This window comes from Dermochelys coriacea, chromosome 10 (genome assembly GCF_009764565.3).
Source record: "Dermochelys coriacea isolate rDerCor1 chromosome 10, rDerCor1.pri.v4, whole genome shotgun sequence".
Taxonomy (NCBI): Eukaryota; Metazoa; Chordata; order Testudines; family Dermochelyidae; genus Dermochelys; species Dermochelys coriacea.
Genome location: NC_050077.1, coordinates 38,356,831 through 38,376,580, shown reverse-complemented (window position 1 = coordinate 38,376,580; position 19,750 = coordinate 38,356,831). Strand labels below are relative to the sequence as shown.

At 42.6% G+C, this 19,750-nt stretch overlaps 2 protein-coding genes across 14 annotated transcripts in view; one reads left to right on the top strand and one right to left on the bottom strand.

Annotated features, from left to right (window-relative positions):
- Positions 1–19,750, top strand: part of IFT140 (intraflagellar transport 140) — a 250,730-nt gene that overhangs the window by 168,423 nt on the left and 62,557 nt on the right. The gene's annotated exons all lie outside the window — the stretch shown is intronic.
- TMEM204 (transmembrane protein 204) overlaps positions 1–19,750 on the bottom strand; it is a 74,196-nt gene that overhangs the window by 28,093 nt on the left and 26,353 nt on the right. For 2 of the 3 annotated variants that reach the window (XM_043494345.1, XM_038420215.2), the window contains one exon: positions 4,603–5,044. The exons of the other annotated variant lie outside the window; for it this stretch is intronic. In XM_043494345.1, the coding sequence (XP_043350280.1) occupies positions 4,800–5,044 (245 nt within the window). In that variant the 3' untranslated portion in view covers positions 4,603–4,799. Of the gene's footprint in view, positions 1–4,602; positions 5,045–19,750 lie in introns of those variants that run through there. 3 annotated transcript variants of the gene reach the window in all.

The window sequence follows — 19,750 nt, the reverse complement described above, 5'->3', positions numbered from 1 at the left end:
GCCATATCCACCCCCCTCCCCTGTCCCCTGACTGCCCCCAGAACCGGGCAGGAGGGTCTCATGGGCCACCATAGTGGGTGTCCCCCCCACCCCTAAGAGCCAGAGGGACATGCCGGGGGGCAAGCTGGAGAGTCTCGGTGGTGTTTACCTGGGGCATCTCCCAGGAAGCATCCGGCAGGTCCCTCTGGCTCCTAGGGGCGGGGTAGCCTAGTGGCCACTCCCTCCACTGATCACATCAAAAATGGCGCCTTAGGTGCCGAGTCCATGGGTGCTCCGGGGCTAGAGCACCCACGGGGAAAATTTGGTGAGTGCAGAACACCCACCGGCAGCTCCCTGCTGCGCCTGGCCCCAGCTCACCTCCACTCCACCTCCGCCTCCTCCCCGAACACGCCATCCTGCTCTGCTTTTCCACCCCGCCCCCCCCAGGTGGAGGTGAGCTGGGGCGGGGAGCAGTTCCCCTGCGCGCCCCCCGGGTTACCTGCTGCAGCGCAGACGGCCCTCCTCGCGCCCCCCCGCCCCAGCTCACCTCCGCCTCCCTGGGCCTAAGCGCGAAGCCGCCCCCTGCTTCTCAGCCCTCCCAGGCTTCCCACGCGAACAGCTGATTCGCAGGAAGCTGGGGCGGGGGAACGGAGAAGCAGAGCAGGGTGGTGCGTTCTGGGGAGGAGGCGGAGTGGAGGTGAGGTTGGCCTGGGGCGGGGAGCTGCCGGTAGGTGCTCTGCACCCACCAAATTTTCCCCTTGGGTGCTCCAAACATGGAGCACCCATGGAGTCGGTGCCTAAGGTGCCACTTTTGGCCAGTTGTTAAATTTAGAAGTGTATGTCAGGAGTAACATCACTGAATTCAGAGGAAAATGGGGCTTGTGATTAAAGCATTAGACTGGGACTAAAGCAATGTGGTTTTAATTTCTGGCTGCCACTGCATTCCTGTGTGCCATTGTTATTATTATTATTATTATTATTAATAATAACAAAAATGCCTTTAAATAAAGCCTTAAAGGCAAAAGTAACAATGACCTAACAATCACCAAAGTCAGCAGAGAATCAAAAGCAATCCAAAAGGGTACTACAAAAAGGAGAGATTTAAGCTATTAAGTATCTATTTTTTAAAAATCTGTATTGTAAACCTAGTTGATTACAATTTTAGGGTTCCATGTGGCATTCTGTGGACACCAAACAATTCCCATCAACTTCAATGGGAGGTTTGCGTACACAAAGAATACTGGCTGGGATCTTTACAAGATTTTCTTCATAGATCAACTTAGAGGTGAAACAGTTATTCTGATGAAGTCAGCATTCTGAGTGTACTGATCACTATGCAAAAAGTCCACTGCAGGCTGGATCTCAAAATGTTTAGGGGAATAAAGTGATTGTCATTTTGTACCCCAAATGAGAGAGAAGACTGGAAATTAAAATAAAGACATAGCTTGAATTATCTTAACTATGGGTTTGTCTACATGACTCCACCATGCAGACTATGGGGGTGTGAGCTGCAGAACACCCTAAACTATTGGGCTATAACTGCCAAAAAACAGCAGTCAAAAAACAATAAAGAAAAGACTCATTCTAGGGGCGTAGAATGTCCGCACCCTTATGGACGGATGCGATGCACAAAGGCCTGAGAGAAGAACAGCTCTTGTTTCCAGAGCCTTTACACTGTTTCTGAAGGGTGCGGGAAATACGGCTCTGTATTGTAGTTTTTGTTATCTTTGGGGTGGGGGGCGTGTTTGTACCATATTGACTATCGGGCTGTTCTGGTACCATCCTTCTGGAATGTGTTTGTATGAGTGTCCTGTGCTTAGCCTTTCTTAGGAATGTGTGGGGTTTTTTTGCAATACCAGCCCTGTTCTTGCCAGGTTCTGTGAGCTTGCAAGCAGGCAGAGCCTGACTTCGGCTAACTTGGCTACTTTGCTCTATATCAGCAAAGCTTGACAGCTACTTTTTGTTCAGGCCACAGGCCTCACACCAGGTCTTGGATACAAGGGCTTATGTCTCAGGCTCCTTTCCTACTGTAGATAGATGTATTCAATAAACCATAACATCATCTAACCTGAATCATGATTCATTACAAATTGGACATTATGAAAATACTAATGTGTGTGCTGAAAGATGCAGTTCAGGCATTTGTACAGCTGCACAAATCAGGACTTAATTAAACATCTACACTTCTTGATCTGTTGAAAACACTTGGGCCTTTCAGTGCACCTGATGGATTCAGATGTCTGGGATAAATGCACACCTTGTCACTGGTTGTCACAATGCACCACTGATGAAAATAATTGGTTTTCAAATGTCACAGAAGGATAGCCATCACTTTTCAAGGTCAGATTTGCAAATAAAACATTCTGACCATGTGGATTCTCTTTTGTTAAACAGCCAAAACATGATTGATGATGATTGGTCTTATTATTTGCCATTCAAATACAAAGTACATCATATACAGGGAATTGAACATTTTCTACTTTATTTATACATTTAAAATAAACACAGTAATACCAAGTATTACAATGTTACTGACCACATAGGTGACTTTTAAATTTTAAGGTACATATTATAATATAGATATTGCAATATTAGCTGAAATAATGTCTTAAATATTCCAATACTTTATTTTTAAAAACTGTAAATATAGCACAATTATTTTTAGAAAATACCTTGCTTTTCTGTAAAATAAGTCAGGGAAATGGAAAGAAACTTCAGTTGGTTTTTATAAACTGGTGTAAGAAAAAACTTCTTATCAACTTTATAGAACTCTGCTCTGATTGTCTAGAGCAATGTATTGTGGGGGGCTGAATTCTAGAAGTCCTTGGTTCTAGAGCATCAAGCTCTGTAAAGCGCTACTGACTTTGGGCATCGTGCAGAGTGGCAACTGGGGCTGCATTCCTTATTATGTGAAAATTTGGGTGCAGAACAGAATTTAAGAGCCACTTGATCACTTTTTAACAAAGTGAAGTAAAATATAAAGGAGACAGTGACAAAGATGAAAAGCAGAGAATTCAGCTGGGAGCAGCACAACAGCCTCAGAGAGAGATTTTATAATGTTCGCAGCTCATAGTCATTCAGTCTTATCAGTGAGTATGATCAAGGTAACATCTTCTACTGAAAGTTTAAAAAAACATTTCTCATTGCTGCTTGTCCTTTTCTAACTCTTGTATTTAGGGACTTCTGCAGTGTAGTTTTTGCCTTGTTGGTTTGTTGCCTGATACTACATGCACATTGTTGACATGAGCCATCATGCTGTATAGCACAGAGGTGGGCAAACTATGGCCCATGAGCCACATCTGGCCCATGGGACCCTCCTGCCGGGCCCCTGAGCTCCTGGCCCGGGAGGCTAGTCCCCGGCCCCTCCCCTGCTGTTCCCCCTCCCCTGCAGCCTCAGCATGCTGTGCCGCCGGTGCAGTGCTCTGGGCAGCCAGGCAGCGCAGTTGCAGAGTCGCGACCTGACCTGGTGCTCTGGGTGATGCAGCTGTAGCACCGCCAGCCACTGGTGCTCCAGGCAGTGCGGTAAGAGGGCAGGGAGCGGGGGGGGGGTTGGATAGAGGGCAGGGGAGTTGCGGGGGGATGGTCGGGATGGTCAGAGGGCAGGAGACGGGGGGTTGGATGGGGCAGAGGTCGGGGGGGCAGTCAGGAACGAGAGGGGGTGTGGATTTGGCGGAGTGGGCAGTCGGGTGGGGGGTCCAGGAGTGATCAGGGAAAAGGGGGGGTTGTATGGGGCAGGAGTCCTGGGGGAGCCATCAGGGGGCAAGAAGCAGGGGCGTTGGATAGGAGGCGGGTGCCGGGCCAAGCCATGCCTGGCTGTTTTGGGGGGAGAGAGCCTCCCCTAACTGGCCCTCCATACAATTTTGGAAACTCGATGTGGCCCTCAGGCCAAAAAGTTTGCCCACCCCTGTGTCACACTTACGCAGTAGAGGTCTGATCTTGCAAGGTGCTGAATACCTTCACTCCCACCAATTTATTTGGCACTGAGGGGTCTGACCTGCAAGGATCAATTCTTAAATGCCTAGTTCTCAAATTTGGGTGCTCTGATTTGCATTTGTGTGGTGATTATGCTCCCAAGTATCTGCTTTAAGTGCCAATATGTGCAGAATGAACATGCTGACTTAGGCACCCAAGTTTGAAAATTGCATGCCAAGTCTGCACACTTTCTGGGAAAAGATAATTTAGGATATTCATTCATAGTAGTCATATCTAACAAAATAAGCTAAGTTAGATGTTCCTAAAAATTGGGTATGTCATGCTCAGCTTAAAGGAAACATTACCTAAGCCTAAACTATGCTGTTGTAAATTTTGACACCCATGACAAATTTTCTGCTCTGTCAGACTGTCTGTCTATTGGGTCCAAAGGAGGATTGTGAGCACAGCTGAGCCCTTGAGCTTGTTGCATTGTCATTAGGGAGCAGGATAACTTCATTCAAAGTAAGGGAAGACTTTAAAGTAGTAGGTTGCCCTTTTCCCATTTTCAGTACCCTCACCACACTCACTCTGTCTCTGCCACAGTTGAAAACTCCTGGCATATGGTATAAAGTCCTAATATTTTTCCATTGTACAGTAGAGGAAGAGGGGTGGTGTATAATATATATATATATATATATATATATATATATATATATATATAATTATGTGTATTATACATATAGATAGATAGATAGATGGAGCCCATCCACATAATAATTGAGGGCCTCTTTTCAGCTTGAGCTTTGTGATGTCCTTCAACACTTAATTTTAAATTACAGTGTATACTTATAGAAAACAATTCCAATGCAGGTCTCCTCAGAGGACTCTCCCATTTCAAGCACATGCTCTCAGCATGGTGACTCAACATAGTCATTCTCCAGTCCCCGGCGGAAGTGAGCAGTCAGGGTACGGCTAATGACAATAACCCGAGGTGCCATGCAGTCCTCCCGCCTGTGAAGGATGTTCCATATGAGGATGGCAGCTGCCAGCGTGGCCAGGAGGCAGGCCCCAATGTTCAGGTAGCAAGACCAGGACAGGTTGGTGTAGGGCCCTATACGGTAAAAAGTCACCAATCCAATGACCAGAACAAAACCTGCAAGCAGAGTGAGAGAGAGACACTTTTTCAAAATGGGTACTTCTCTTGAATTTCTGTAGCACATTTCATCCCAAAGGATGCCTCAGTGCTTCAGAAATTATACACAGTAATCACTTTACCCAAAAACATGCAGCCTCTCTGGAATGAAAGCCAGGAGGTTTCTAACGGAGCATAGAAACACTATACAACAGTTTAGGACAGTATAAGGACAGAAAAAGATAAATTACCTAGATGAAACTACAAGAAAAATTTAGGAAAATGGAAAGTAATATTCAAGCTTGATTTGGCCAGGTTTCTGGTGTTAACACATCTAAATTTACTAAATGTGGTATCTGAGGGCGCTGCCTTTCTAATGTGGTGGTGTGTGCTTGACGCCCCTGGCTCTGCCCTTGGCTCTGCCACAGGCCCCGCCCCTGCTCCACTGCTTCCCCCAAGCCTTCACCCCTGCCCTGCTTCTTCCCGCCCTGTTTTGCCCCTTTCCCCAAGCGTCCCTGGCCCTCACTCCTCCCCAGTACCTCCTACATACTATGGAACAGCTGATCTGCAGCGGGTGGGAGGCACTGGGAGAGAGGGGAATGTGCTGTTTGGAGGGGCCATCGGCAGGTAGGAGGTGTTGTGGGGAGGTGAGGCACTGGCTGCCAGCGGGCGCTCAGTGGGTGCTCAGCACCCATCATTTTTTTCATGGAGTCGGCACCTATGTGTGCCATGGATTCTTTAACATCCATATGGTCAGAACCTTGTTGTATACCTTGACCAAAAGACTGGGTACCTGGATTGCACCCTCCACATCAGGCCTATGTCTTTCCATGCTGATTTAAAATATCCTGTGCCCCACCTATCCTTTTTTGTATGCTCTTCAGTACTCGTGTCTCATTGACACTGTTGGTGACCAAGGCCTATGATTTTTCATGCCTCCTTTCCTACTCTTCCTGCCAGTGCAGCAAGTTGGTATATTGATTAAAGATATGTATAAAGCAGCCTCCATCATTCAGAACACTACATTAATTCAGAAATACATTTTTAAAAGTATTTAAAACAAACCACCCATATAAAATATAAGTAGATAGAGAAGATACATAATAGAAAGAATAAAAAATATACTGTAGAGAAAGGGAGATGGAGAATATATGAGTAGGGGGACCCCACCATCATGGTGGTAATTAAACTTCTGAAAATGTTTTCAGGTTAAAAGCCAGGAGGGAGGAATATCGGGGGAAAGCGAGGTCCAGCACCAGTGACAACCAAAGCAAAGTCTTTGGCTATGTCTACACTAGCAAACTTACAGCAGCACAGCTGTACTGATGCAGCTGCACTGCTGTAAGATCGCTCATGTAGCCGTGCTATGCCGATGGGAGAGAGCTATCCTGTCAACATAATAAAAACACCTAAATGAGCAGTGGTAGCTATGTTGGCAGGAGAAGCTGTCCTGCCGACATAGCGCTGTGCACATGAGTGCTTATGCAGGCAAAATGTATATTGATCAGGGAGTGTTTTATTCACACCCCTGAGTGACATAAGTTTTGCCAACATAAGTGGTAGTAGTAGTCACCTGCTAACCTAAAAGACAATGGTAAAACACTTTGCACTTCTCTAATGTTTTCCATTCAAAGATCTCAAAGTGCTTTACAAACAGTAAAGAGTGAAATTCTCACCACACCTCCTATAAGGCACCATAAATAGTAAATAATATTCTTCTCAATTCAGACTGAGGAAATTGACAGGTGAAGTGATTTATCTAGTCATACAAGAAATCTGTAGTAGAGTAAAGGATAGGACTCAAATCTTGTGGCTCCCAGTCTCCTGTGTTAATAAGACTGCCCTTCCTGAAGGATGCATCAATAATGCAAAATTGCTTTACAGCCTGCTATGCTTCCCTTCCTCTCCTCCCATTTAAAGCTAGTTATCAACTTTTAAGAGAGGTAATTTATAGATCTGATTAGTTTGACAGGAACTTATACAAAGAGGCAAATATGTCTTGCTTACTAAGTAAAACACAGCTTCCTCTTCTCTCAAACACTTCCTTCACCACCACCATAACAGAAGAAATTAACATGGACAAAAGGGCCCCATAATGGAGGAAGACTGAAATAAGCAAAGGTCAATAAACAGCCAAAGAGGGATCTACAGATACCATCTTGCTAAGTTCATGGGCAAGGACAAGTCATGCATGAGCCAGTCTTTCCTAAGTTTCCAGTGTCCGTACGCTATCTTTCTATGTTAGCAGCATTGCTTGGCAACAGTGTTATCACAGAAGGTCTGCCTTTCTATAGTATATAAAGTCATCCTAGCAGTGATTGGAGACGCCATCACTAGATCCAGATCCCTCACAGGGAGCACTAGTTGGGAGTGTATCTCCAAGCGTTAGAAAGTAGCCGGCAACAGCTCTTAAGGTTTTCACTGTGCATATTTTCTTTGAAGAGTTTCAGACGCTAATTTATCTCTGATGCAACTCCATGAAGTCAGTGTAGTTATATGGAGCATGGATTTGGCCCCATATGTTTCTAGAGCTTTTAAATAGGTATTTTTTCAAATCGATCTGCTTCTAGGTGGTGCAGCCCCAGTTTGTCCTTGTTTTCTGTCCTTGCACAATCACTTCTATGAAATTCTCTGCTCACTTAGCTCCACTTTTAACTTAAAACACCATGCAGACTATGGGGGTGTGAATTGCAACGTTGCACAGTAACTATCTCATGTAGACCCTGCTGTTGGTAGTCCATCGCTGATGATGGCAATATTGTCGCAGTTCTCATCTATGCCTACATGTATGACTCCGAAGTCCGAACCCTGATGCACAGAGTTGGCCACACTGAGGGCATGGGAAATCTGTATTTATGATGTTTGATGATGCAGCTGTGTGGCACTTTTCACGTGCAGCCTGGAGATGAATTTGTTGATCCTGCTCAAACCTGTTACATGCTGATCTTATCCGAGACACCAGTGAGTCCTATTCTGAGCCACTTGCTCAAATTCTTCAGAATTGTTGCCAGCCCACTGGAGACTGCTCTTCAGATTATCTTTATTCCTAGGGGAATTCTGTGCCAAAAATTAAAAATTCTGCAACAAAAAATTAAAAATTCTGCGCACAATATTTTAAAATTCTGCATATTTTATTTGTCAAAATAACACAATATAATCATACCAGTTTCAATTATTTTTGGTCATTTATTTCAAAATACCTGTCAGCAAGTATGTATGTAACAATACAGACAACAAAAAAGATTCAGAAATTTTTTTTGACAAATAGATTCCTTACTAGGCGTATTAATACAGAACTCAGAGTAAATAATTCATTTAAACTACAATACAGAACCGTATTTCCCGCAACCTTCAGAAACAGTGTAAAGGCTCTGGAAACAAGAGCTGTTCTTCTCTCAGGCCTTTGTACATCACATCCGTCCATAAGGGTGCGGACATTCTACGCCCCAGAATGAGTCTTTTCTTTGTTTTTTGACCGCTGTAACTACACAGGGCAGTTATAGCCCAATAGTTTAGGGTGTTCTGCAGCTCACACCCCCATAGTCTGCATGGTGGAGTCATGTAGACAAACCCATAGTTAAGATAATTCAAGCTATGTCTTTATTTTAATTTCCAGTCTTCTCTCTCATTTGGGGTACAAAATGACAATCACTTATTCCCCTAAACATTTTGAGATCCAGCCTGCAGTGGACTTTTTGCATAGTGATCAGTACACTCAGAATGCTGACTTCATCAGAATAACTGTTTCACCTCTAAGTTGATGTATGAAGAAAATCTTGTAAAGACCCCAGCCAGTATTCTTTGTGTACGCAAACCTCCTATTGAAGTTGATGGGAATTGTTTGGTGTCCACAGAATGCCACATGGAACCCTAAAATTGTAATCAACTAGGTTTACAATACAGATTTTTAAAAAATAGATACTTAATAGCTTAAATCTCTCCTTTTTGTAGTACCTTTTGGATTGCTTTTGATTCTCTGCTGACTTTGGTGTTTGTTAGGTCATTGTTACTTTTGCCTTTAAGGCTTTATTTAAAGGCATTTTTGTTGTTATTAATAATAATAATAATAATAATGGCACACAGGAATGCAGTGGCAGCCAGAAATTAAACCACATTGCTTTAGTCCCAGTCTAATGCTTTAATTACAAGCCCCATTTTCCTCTGAATTCAGTGATGTTACTCCTGACATACACTGGTGTGAGGAAGGAAAATCAGGTCCATTAATATTTGTGGAACGCATGCCTCATTTTTTTTAAACTGACCTCTTAGAGTTTGATTTCGCTGTCTGTAAAATGGAGATGATAATTCTTCCTTTTTCCCCACCCTTTGTTTACAGTTTTAATAGACATGACAAACACTTTTGGGGGGAGGGACTGTCTCTTAGTATGAGTTTGTACAGTTCTAGCTTAATTGCGTTCTGATCTCAGTCGGGGCCTGTATATGCTACTGTAATACATATAAATAATAATGATGATAGTTTACTGTTCTACAGCATTTTTCATCCACAGAATGCAAAACGCTTTACAACGGAGGGGAAATATCACTTCACCCATTTTAAAGGTGGGAAGCTGATGCAAAGTGTGATCATTTGCCCTTTCAGTGGCAGAGCTGGGGATGGAAAAAAGGGCACTGGACTAGGAATTAGGAGACCCATTTGCTCATCTGTCTGTTTACTTTGTGCATTTGATAGAAGTTTGTGTACATTAAGTTTTCTTTGTGTAATCCGTTTCTCCTGTAGTTTGTGAGGATTTTTCACGAAATCAAAAAACTTGAAGAAAAATAGGAAAATGTGATGTAAAATCACAGGGGGACGCAGTGGCTTGCATAAAACCTGGAATTATTTTAACTGATATTTTTAAGCTAGACTAGAATTCAGTTTGTTGGTGTCCCTTTTAAGTAGGAAGAACATTGGGCCTAAACTACTTGATAGCGTGCCTTTATAAGTAAATAAAAAGTACCATTACATATGTTTATAATACTAAAGACCAGATTCTGTGGGTGGGGGCACATTGGTTCAGGAAGCCCTTTCCGTTCCTTTCACGCCTGCACAGGGCTAACCAGAACCTGGTGCTTATGCTTGCCTAGATGCTATTGGGCATGAGATGTATGGCCACTGGGAGGCATTCGTGGACAGAGGACAGTTCTCTCGGGATGGACTTCATCTGAGTAGGGAAGGAAATAGACTTCTAGGATGGAGGCTGGCACAACTGATTAAGAGAGCTTTAAACTAGGAATCTGGGGGAGATGGTTGGGAGATGTCCAAGTAATCTCCATGCCGGATTTTAGCATTGAGAGGGAAGAAAACGAAGTAGGAAAGGATACAGCTGTGGGTAGGAGAATATATAAAAGGAGCGAGGGCAGTGTGGATACCAGTCTAATACGTTATACTGGCTGTAGAATGACTGTGCCTAATAGGGTACAGAATGTGAGCGAGGCCAAACGGCAAAAATTAAGAAGTTTGTACACCAATGCGAGGAGCCTAGGTAACAAAATGGAGGAACTAGAGCTATTGGTGCAGGAAGTGAAACCAGATATTATAGGGATAACAGAAACATGGTGGAATAGTAGTCATGACTGGACTATAGGTATTGAAGGGTCTGTGCTGTTTAGGAAAGACCGAAATAAAGGTAAAGGTGGTGGAGTAGCATTGTATATCAATGATGAGGTAGAATGCAAAGAAATAAGAAGCGATGGAATGAATAAGACAGAGTTTGTCTGGGCAAAAATTACATTGGGAAGAAAACTACTGGAGCCTCCCCTGGGATCGTGCTTGGGGTGTGCTATAGACCACTGGGATCTAATTTGGATATGGAGAGACCCTTTTTAACGTTTTTAATAAAGTAAATACGAATGGAAACTAATAAAGTAAATACTAATGGAAAGGGAGACTTTAACTTCCCAGATATAGACTGGAGGACGAGTGCTAGTAATAATAATAGGGCTCAGATTTTCCTAGATGCAATAGCTGATGGATTCCTTCATCAAGTAGTTGCTGAACCAACTGGAGGGGATGCCATTTTAGATTTGGTTTTGGTGAGTAGTGACGACCTCATAGAAGAAATGGTTATAGGGCATAATCTTGGTTCAAGTGATCATGAGCTAATTCAGTTCAAACTGAATGGAAGGATTAACAAAAATCTGCAACTAGGGTTTTTTATTTCAAAAGGGCTGACTTTTAAAAAAAATTAAGGAAATTAGTTAGGGAAGTGGATTGGACTGAAGAATTTATGCATCTAAAGGTAAAGGAGGCATGGGATTACTTTAAATCAAAGCTGCAGAAGCTATCAGAAGCCTGTATCCCAAGACAGGGGAAAAAATTCATAGGCAGGAGTTGTAGATCAAGCTGGATGAGCAAGCATCTCAGAGAGGTGATTAAGAAAAAGCAGAAAGCATACAGGGGAGTGGAAGATGGGAGGGATCAGCAGGAAAGCTACCTTATTGAGGTCAGAACATGTAGGGATAAAGTGAGACAGGCTAAAAGTCAAGTAGAGTTGGACCTTGCAAAGGGAATTAAAACCAATGCTAAAAGTTTCTATAGCCTTATAAATAAGAAGAAAACAAAGAAAGAACAAATGGGACCTCTAAACACTGAGGATGGAGTGGAGGTTAAGGATAATCTAGGCATGGCCCAATATCTAAACAAATACTTTGCCTCAGTCTTTAATAAGGCTAAAGAGGAACTTAGGAATAATGGTAGCATGACAAATGGGAATGAGGATATGGAGATAGATATTACCATATCTGAGGTAGAAGCGAAACTCAAACAGTTTAATGGGACTAAATCGGGGGGCCCAGATAATCTTCATCCAAGAATATTAAAGGAATTGGCACCCAAAATTGCAACCCATTAGCAAGAATTTTTAATGAATCTGTAAACTCAGGAGTTGTACCATATGATTGGAGAATTGCTAACATAGTCCTATTTTTAAGAAAGGGAAAAAAGTGATCCGGGTAACTACAGGCCTGTTAGTTTGACATCTGTAGTATGCAAGGTCTTGGAAAAAATTTTGAAGGAGAAAGTAGTTAAGAACATTGAAGTCAATGGTAAATGGGACAAAATACAACATGGTTTTACAAAAGGTAGATCATGCCAAACCAACCTGATCTCCTTCTTTGAGAAAGTAACAGATGTTTTAGACAAAGAAAACGCAGTGGATCTGATTTACCTAGATTTCAGTAAGGGGTTTGATACCGTGCCACATGGGGAATTATTAGTTAAATTGGAAAAGATGGGGATCAATATGAACATTGAAAGGTGGATAAGGAATTGGTTAAAGGGGAGACTACAATGGGTCCTACTGAAAGGTGAACTGTTGTGCTGCAGGGAGATTACCAGTGGAGTTCCTCAAGGATCAGTTTTGGGACCAATCTTATTTAATCTTTTTATTACTGACCTCAGCACAAAAAGTGGGAGTGTGCTAAAAAAGTTTGCAGATGATACAAAGCTGGGAGGTATTGCCAATTTAGAGAAGGACCAGGATATCATACAGGAGAATCTGGATAACCCTGTAAACTGGAGTAATAGTAATAGGATGAAATTTAATAGTGAGAAGTGTAAGGTTATGCATTTAGGGATTAATAACAAGAATTTTAGTTATAAGCTGGGGATGCATCAATTAGAAGTAACGGAGGAGGAGAAGGACCTTGGAGTATTGGTTGATCATAGGATGACTATGAGCTGCCAATGTGATATGGCTGTGAAAAAAGCTAATTCGGTCTTGGGATGCATCAGGAGAGGTATTTCCAGTAGGGATAAGGAGGTTTTAGTACCGTTATACAAGGCACTGGTGAAACCTCACTTGGAATACTGTGTGCAGTTCTGGTCTCCCATGTTTAAGAAGGATGAATTCAAACTGGTGCAGGTACAGAGAAGGGCTACTAGAATGATCTAAGGAATGGAAAACTTGTCTTATGAAAGGAGACTCAAGGAGCTTGGCTTGTTTAGCCTAAGTAAAAGAAGGTTGAGGGGAGATATGATTGCTCTCTGTAAATATATCAGAGGGATAAATACTTGAGAGGAAGAGGAATTATTTAAGCTCAGTACTAATGTGGACACAAGAACAAATGGATATAAACTGGCCACCAGGAAGTTTAGACTTGAAATTAGACGAAGGTTTCTAACCATCAGAGGAGTGAAGTTTTGGAATAGCCTTCCAAGGGAAGCAGTGGGGGCAAAAGATCTATCTGGCTTTAAGATTAAACTCGATAAGTTTATGGAGGAGATGGTATGATAGGATAACATGATTTTGGTAATTAATTGAACTTTAAATATTCATGGTAAATAGGCCTAATGGCCTGTGATGGGATATTAGATGGGTCGGATCTGAGTTACCCAGGAAAGAATTTTCTGTAGTATCTGGCTGGTGAATCTTGCCCATATGCTCAGGGTTTAGCTGATCACCATATTTGGGGTCGGGAAGGAATTTTCCTCCAGGCAGATTGGAAGAGGCCCTGGAGGTTTTTCGCCTTCCTCTGTAGCGTGGGGCACGGGTCACTTGCTGGAGAATTCTCTGCTCCTTGAAGTCTTTAAACCCACTGTTTGAGGACTTCAATAGCTCAGACATAGGTGAGGTTTTTCGCAGGAGTGGGTGGGTGAGATTCTGTGGCCTGTGTTGTGCAGGAGGTCAGACTAGATGATTATAATGGTCCCTTCTGACCTTAATATCTATGAGAAGGCAGGGCCATGGTCTAACCAATCCAACAGATGAATTGTGCTGGCACCAGGAAGTATATGCTAGATGTGGCTCCTCAAAGGTTCCACCACACAGTTCCCTTAGTAACCCTGGATGCTTCCAGGAACTGCCACTCATGCAATACACCTCCTGCTGCTGCTGTAATGCCCTCTCTTTAATAGGCAGCAGGTTTAAAACGAACAAAAGGAAGTATTTCTTCACACAACGCATAGTCAACCTGTGGAACTCTTTGCCAAAGGATGTTGTGAAGGCCAAGGCTATAGCAGGATTAAAAAAATAACTAGATAAACTCATGGAGGATATGTCCATCAATGGCTATTAGCTAAGATGGGCAGGGATGGTGTCCCTCGCCTCTGTTTGCCAGAAGCTGGGAATGGGTGACAGGGGATAGATCACTTGATGATTACCTTTTCTGTTCATTCCCTCTTGGGCACCTGGCATTGGCCACTGTCAGAAGACAGGATACTGGGCTAGATGAACCTTTGATATGACCCAGTATGGCCATTCTTACGTTCTTACGTTCTCTCTCCTCCTCACTTGGCTGTGGCTTCTAAAATTGTGGTAGAACCTTGTACGTTTACAGTACTATACACACTGTAGCAGTAACTATTTTTCAGGGATTTAAATACTTCATTGTAGACTGAAAACACTACTCCAAAGTGAATCAAGAAGAAAACACTGTAAACTGTATTGTGCTAAGCGCTTCTAAATATGCTTGCATCTGCAATAAGAAGTAGTGCACCATGGTATATCATCTGTCTTGCCCAATTTATAAATATGAAGGAGGCATTACTGCAATAAATTCTGCTATTCCTGATGTAGCCATTTTGCTTGATCAACTTCAGGTGAAATTGTAGTTGCTGCTCTACACCAGCCATACAAAAGAAGAAGATCTATCTTGCAAGCTTTTTTCCTTTCTATGCAAAGGATGCATAGATTATGAGTTTCCTGTTTTGCCAATATGTCACAAGGCGACATACTGTAAAAGTTAAGGTTCATAAGCCAACCAACAGTTTCACCCAGCGAATGTGTGATAGACTTTGAAATGCTGATTACAGATCAAGGCCACACAAGACAATGAATACCCTGAAAGTATAAGAATTAGCCTGGCATCTATCTCCAACACTGTTCTGGTGCCTTGTAATAAGTGAATCACTGAGTTGTCTGGCTAGTCTTAATAATTTTTTCCTTGAATAGATATTGCACAGAGTTGGTGATTTTTGGCTTGATACAAGGACCATTGAAGTCAGTAGTAGTCTTTGCATTGCCTTCAGTAGGTTTTAGATCATTACTCATAAGGGCAGCAATAACCTGCCTCTATTGTAACTTTAGATGAAATATATCAAAATAAATAATTCTAGTCTGAGTATAGCAGCTGCATAACTTCCAATCATTTCATTGTGTGTAGTGGCTCCTTCAGTATGCAGTATAGATTTACAAGTATCTATGGTATTGTTATGTCTAATGTGTGGAAATACGGTGTGATTAGCATAAACCTGTGGGGGAAAAAAACCTACAGGTTTACTGGCGTTTGTGAGTGCTGCATTCACCCAGACACACACTTCATCCTGTGCCTTGATCAGTTACATACAGGAAAGTGGCAATAGTCTGTGTACATTGTTTTATGGCACATCAGAAAGGTAAAGAAATGCCTTAAGTGTATTTCCCACTATGTAAACTTACTTCCAAACCCAAATCTATATTTTTATATTACCTGTCATTTTTTCTTCTATCTTTGAGATCACTTAGGGCAAGTTACAATACTAAATGGGTATGCAGCTCTGGGCTAGGCCAGGAGTCTTTGTGAGCACCTCTGTTCCATTTTGTGGAGTGATTATTCATCAGGAAAAAGACTAAATCTTCCTCACAGTGCCTAAAATAAAATTATTTTGGTTAGCAGGACTGTTTCCCTTCACAGGCCCTTTGCCTGAACCCTGGTTCAGACCAGCAGCCAATCACGTGACAGCCTTTTCTCTTCTCGCATTTTCATGCCAGGTTCTGATGGGAGGGAGTCTGGAGACAGGGAGCTCAGAAAATAATTCTTACTTGGCAGAGAGCATAAGTGAGTCATAGGAGCTATTGAAGAGTAAAAACTCTCTGGTCAGTACAGTCTGCCACAGGCTAAATAGGAACTGACATTTAAGAGTAGAGAAAAGTGTGATGCAGAAGGAAGAGCAAGGAATATTATTGGAGAGAGATATTACAGTTCACTGTATCTAACTTCTGTGAATTAGTTTAGGGTTAGTGAGTTGAGAGAGCTCTAAAATCAAATTTTTATGGTTAGTATTTGACAGGATGAGTTACAGCATCCTCAGTCAACAGTAATAGTGGCCAAGATAACCAGAAAGTGATGTTTGGCTTACCAACGTGGGAGTTCAGCAGCAGAAGTGTGAAGAGAGATCATACTGATCCACAAAAAGCTTATCCACAGATATTGTAGCGCATACTAGGAGGTTTCATTGTCACCGTACAGAAGTCAAGACTTGTTTGTACTGCAGTGAATGCTACTATTCCAAAGATTAGATATTTCTTGAAGCAAAGAGCCCCATAGTTTATTGGAGCTGCTTGATCCTGCACACTGCATATGTCTTGTTTGCTTGTTATTACGCCAATGAGAATGTGTGCCACCCAAGATTTGGCTGAAACATCTGGTATGTCTATTCAATAAATCACAGTACTAAATTCATCATGCTCACCTTGTAGCAGCCTAGCCCTCGGGGAAGGTATTCGCTCTTGGGGGAAGGTAGGCTTTTTTCCTGGGGAAGGACAGCTTTGCATTCTGATGGGGCTCTACTGGAGCATCATATCTGTGGGAAAGGCTATTCTGTAATCATTTGCTGAGAGAGGTGCTGAGGGAGTTGGCTGATGTGATTGCAGAGCCATTGGACATTATCTTTGAAAATTTGTGGCGATTTGGGGAGGTCCTGGACGATTAGAAAAAAGCAAATATAGTACCCATATTTTAAAAAGGGAAGAAAGAGAACCCGAGGAACTACGGGCCGATCAGCCTCACTTCAGTCCCCGGCAAAATCATGGAGCAGGTCCTCAAGGAATCCATTTTGAAGCACTTGGAGGAGAGGAAGTTCATCAGGAACAGTCAACATGGTTTCACCATCGGCAAGTCATGCCTGAACAACCTGATTGCCTTCTATGATGAGATAACTGGCACTGTGAGTATGGGATAAGTGGTGGATGTGATATATCTTGACTACAGCAAAGCTTTTGATACTGTCTCCCACAGTATTCTTGCCAGCAAGTTAAAAAAAATATAGATTGGATGAATGGACTATAGGGTGGATAGAAAGGTGGATAGATTGTCAGGCTCAACGGGTAGTGATCAACGGTTCGAAGTCTAGTTGGCAGCCAGTATCAAGTGGAGTGCCCCAGAGGTCAGTCCTGGAACCAGTTTTGTTCAACATCTTTATCAATGATCTGGATGATGGGATTAATTGCACCCTCAGCAAGTTTGCAGATGACACTAAGCTGAGGAGAGAGGTAGATATACTGGAGTGTAGGGATAGGATCCAGAGTGACCTAGACAAATTGGAGGTTTGGGCCAAAAGAAATCTGATGAGGTTTAACAAGGACAAGTGCAGAGTCCTGCACTTAGGAAGGAAGAATCCCATGCACCACTACAGGCTGGGGACCGACTGGCTAAGCAGCAGTTCTGCAGAAAAGGACCTGGGGATTACAGTGGTCAAGAAGCTGGATATGAGTCAGCAGTGTGCCCTCATTGCCGAAAAGGCCAACAGCATATTGGGCTGTATAAGTAGGAGCATTCGCAGCAAATGGAGGGAAGTGATTATTCCCCTCTATTTGGCACTGTTGAGGCCACATCTGGAGTATTGCATCCAGTTTTGGTTCCCCCACTACAGAAAGGATGTGGACAAATTGGAGAGAGTCCAGCGGAGGGCAACGAAAATGATTAGGGGGCTAGGGCACATGACTTACAAGGAGAGGCTGAGCGAACTGGGGTTATTTAGTTAACAGAAGAGAAGAGTGAGGGGGGATTTGATAGCAGCCTTCAACTACCTGAAGGGGGGTTCCAAAGAGGATGGAGCTAAGCTGTTCTCAGTGGTGGGATTCTGCCTTCCCTTATAATGCTGTATAGTTCACGATTAACATCCTTGTCATCAATGGAATATGTTGATGCGAAACCAGTGTGAGAACAGAGTCTGACCCAATATCAGGATTATTGAAAATGCTCTTTTAATCAGATTTTTTTAAAAATAATTGTTTTAATATTACCACTAATTTAAAATGAGTGTAGTATGTTTACATTTTTTTAAATAGATATTTCTTTCATACAGATAAAAAGAGGATCAGAACTGTTTCAGTGTTTCAATAAAACAACTGACAGGTGTATTGGGGCAGATGTAATGAGAAGTGTAAAGGAACAAGGGCATTGAGCATAAGTCACGTTCCATGGGGGTTTTTTTGTTGGGATTTTTAAAAATTATTTACAGTGTTTCATTTAATTCATTCCCTAGTCCTCAGAAGTATTGGGGTATAGGCATCTTGATAGAAGTCTGCTTTAAGTATCGACTTGAAGGAAGCAATAATGAAAGCAGATATTAGGATGATTAGAGCCATATAAGTACTTAGATGGGCATGGCACATCAGTCATGGAAGGGTTCCAGGCGTAAGGCATGACACTGATGAAGTCATGGAGATAAGTGGAAGGACAAGAAGTGACCAGTTAGTTGCATGATATTTTCATCTTTGATCTGTGATGACTGTTCTGTTGTTTTGTACTGCATTAAGATGTATGTAGGTTAATGGTATAGAAGTTAGAAATGGAGAATTTCATCCATTCTTTCTCCTTGCCAATGCACAATTGTCCCTACTTTGTATTGTGGGATTAGAGTGAACAGTATGTCTGCAGGGGTGTCTCCTTCGGTTACCACTAAAGGGTTGTCAGCCAAAAGACACAAGGTGTAGACAGTTAGAAATCAAGGCTTGAAATTCAAAGGAAAGGTGTAATAATGTGTTGTTTGGCTAAAAATGGCAAGCCAAGCAGAGAGACTAGGCTTCTTATTGTCTTCAGTATAGGGGCTGGACATTTATATGGATCTCATGAATATTCAGAGTGATTGTAATTTAATAAGAAAAAAAATTAAACCTCATGTTTACAGTTTAAGCCAATCTCTTACTATTGGGATATGTCTATGCTGCATTGGCAACCCAGGCTCTGACTCAGATTTAAGGCCAACCCTGCCCTACGGTCCATGCACCAGTCTTTGAGTCAGGGCAATAAACCCTCAAAACCTGGGCCTATGGACACACCCAGGAGGGTGGGTCTGAGCCTAAGTCCCACTGTGACTGGGGTCCAAGCCCTGTCATTTTGTGGTGTGGATGCAGTTCAAGCCACAGATGTGAATCAGAAAGTCTGTGTTGTGCAGTATGGACACTTTAGCACAGTTGTGAGCCCCGGGTCCAGCAATTGTAAACCCAAGTTTACAATGCAGAGTGGATGCATGGAAACATGACTCCACAAGCATGGGTCCCACAAATCTGGGTTTACAATGCAGTGTAGGCATACTCTTAGAGACCAGGATTAAACCTAATGTGTGGAGCAGATTATCCCACACATGTCAATTGTGGGGTTCTTGCATCATCCTCTGAAGCAATTGATACTAGTAACTGTGAGAACGGATGCCTGGCTAGATAGACCTTGGGTTTGATCTAATAGAGCAGTTCCTGTGTTCCTAGTAGGTTAGTCTTTTATAGATTCCCCTTTGCCACCTATCATTTTAGTACTTAAAGGAATTCCCATTAGGATTGTTACTCTGTGAGGTTTTTTTTTTATCCACCCTTATATTCAGCATGTTGCATCTGTAACAGTTTCTTCGAAAAAACTTCTAGAGAGAAATTTCTGAGTGTTGACACAAAATTCCACACACAAAACTAGTTCCATTTTCACCTTATAACTTTTCCAAAGCAAACAGCTCTCTTTCCTGTGAACTGGGAGGTATGAGGCTGTGAAGTTTTGGAGCGGTGTGAATCCCAGTACAGCCACTGGAGTACTGCTTCC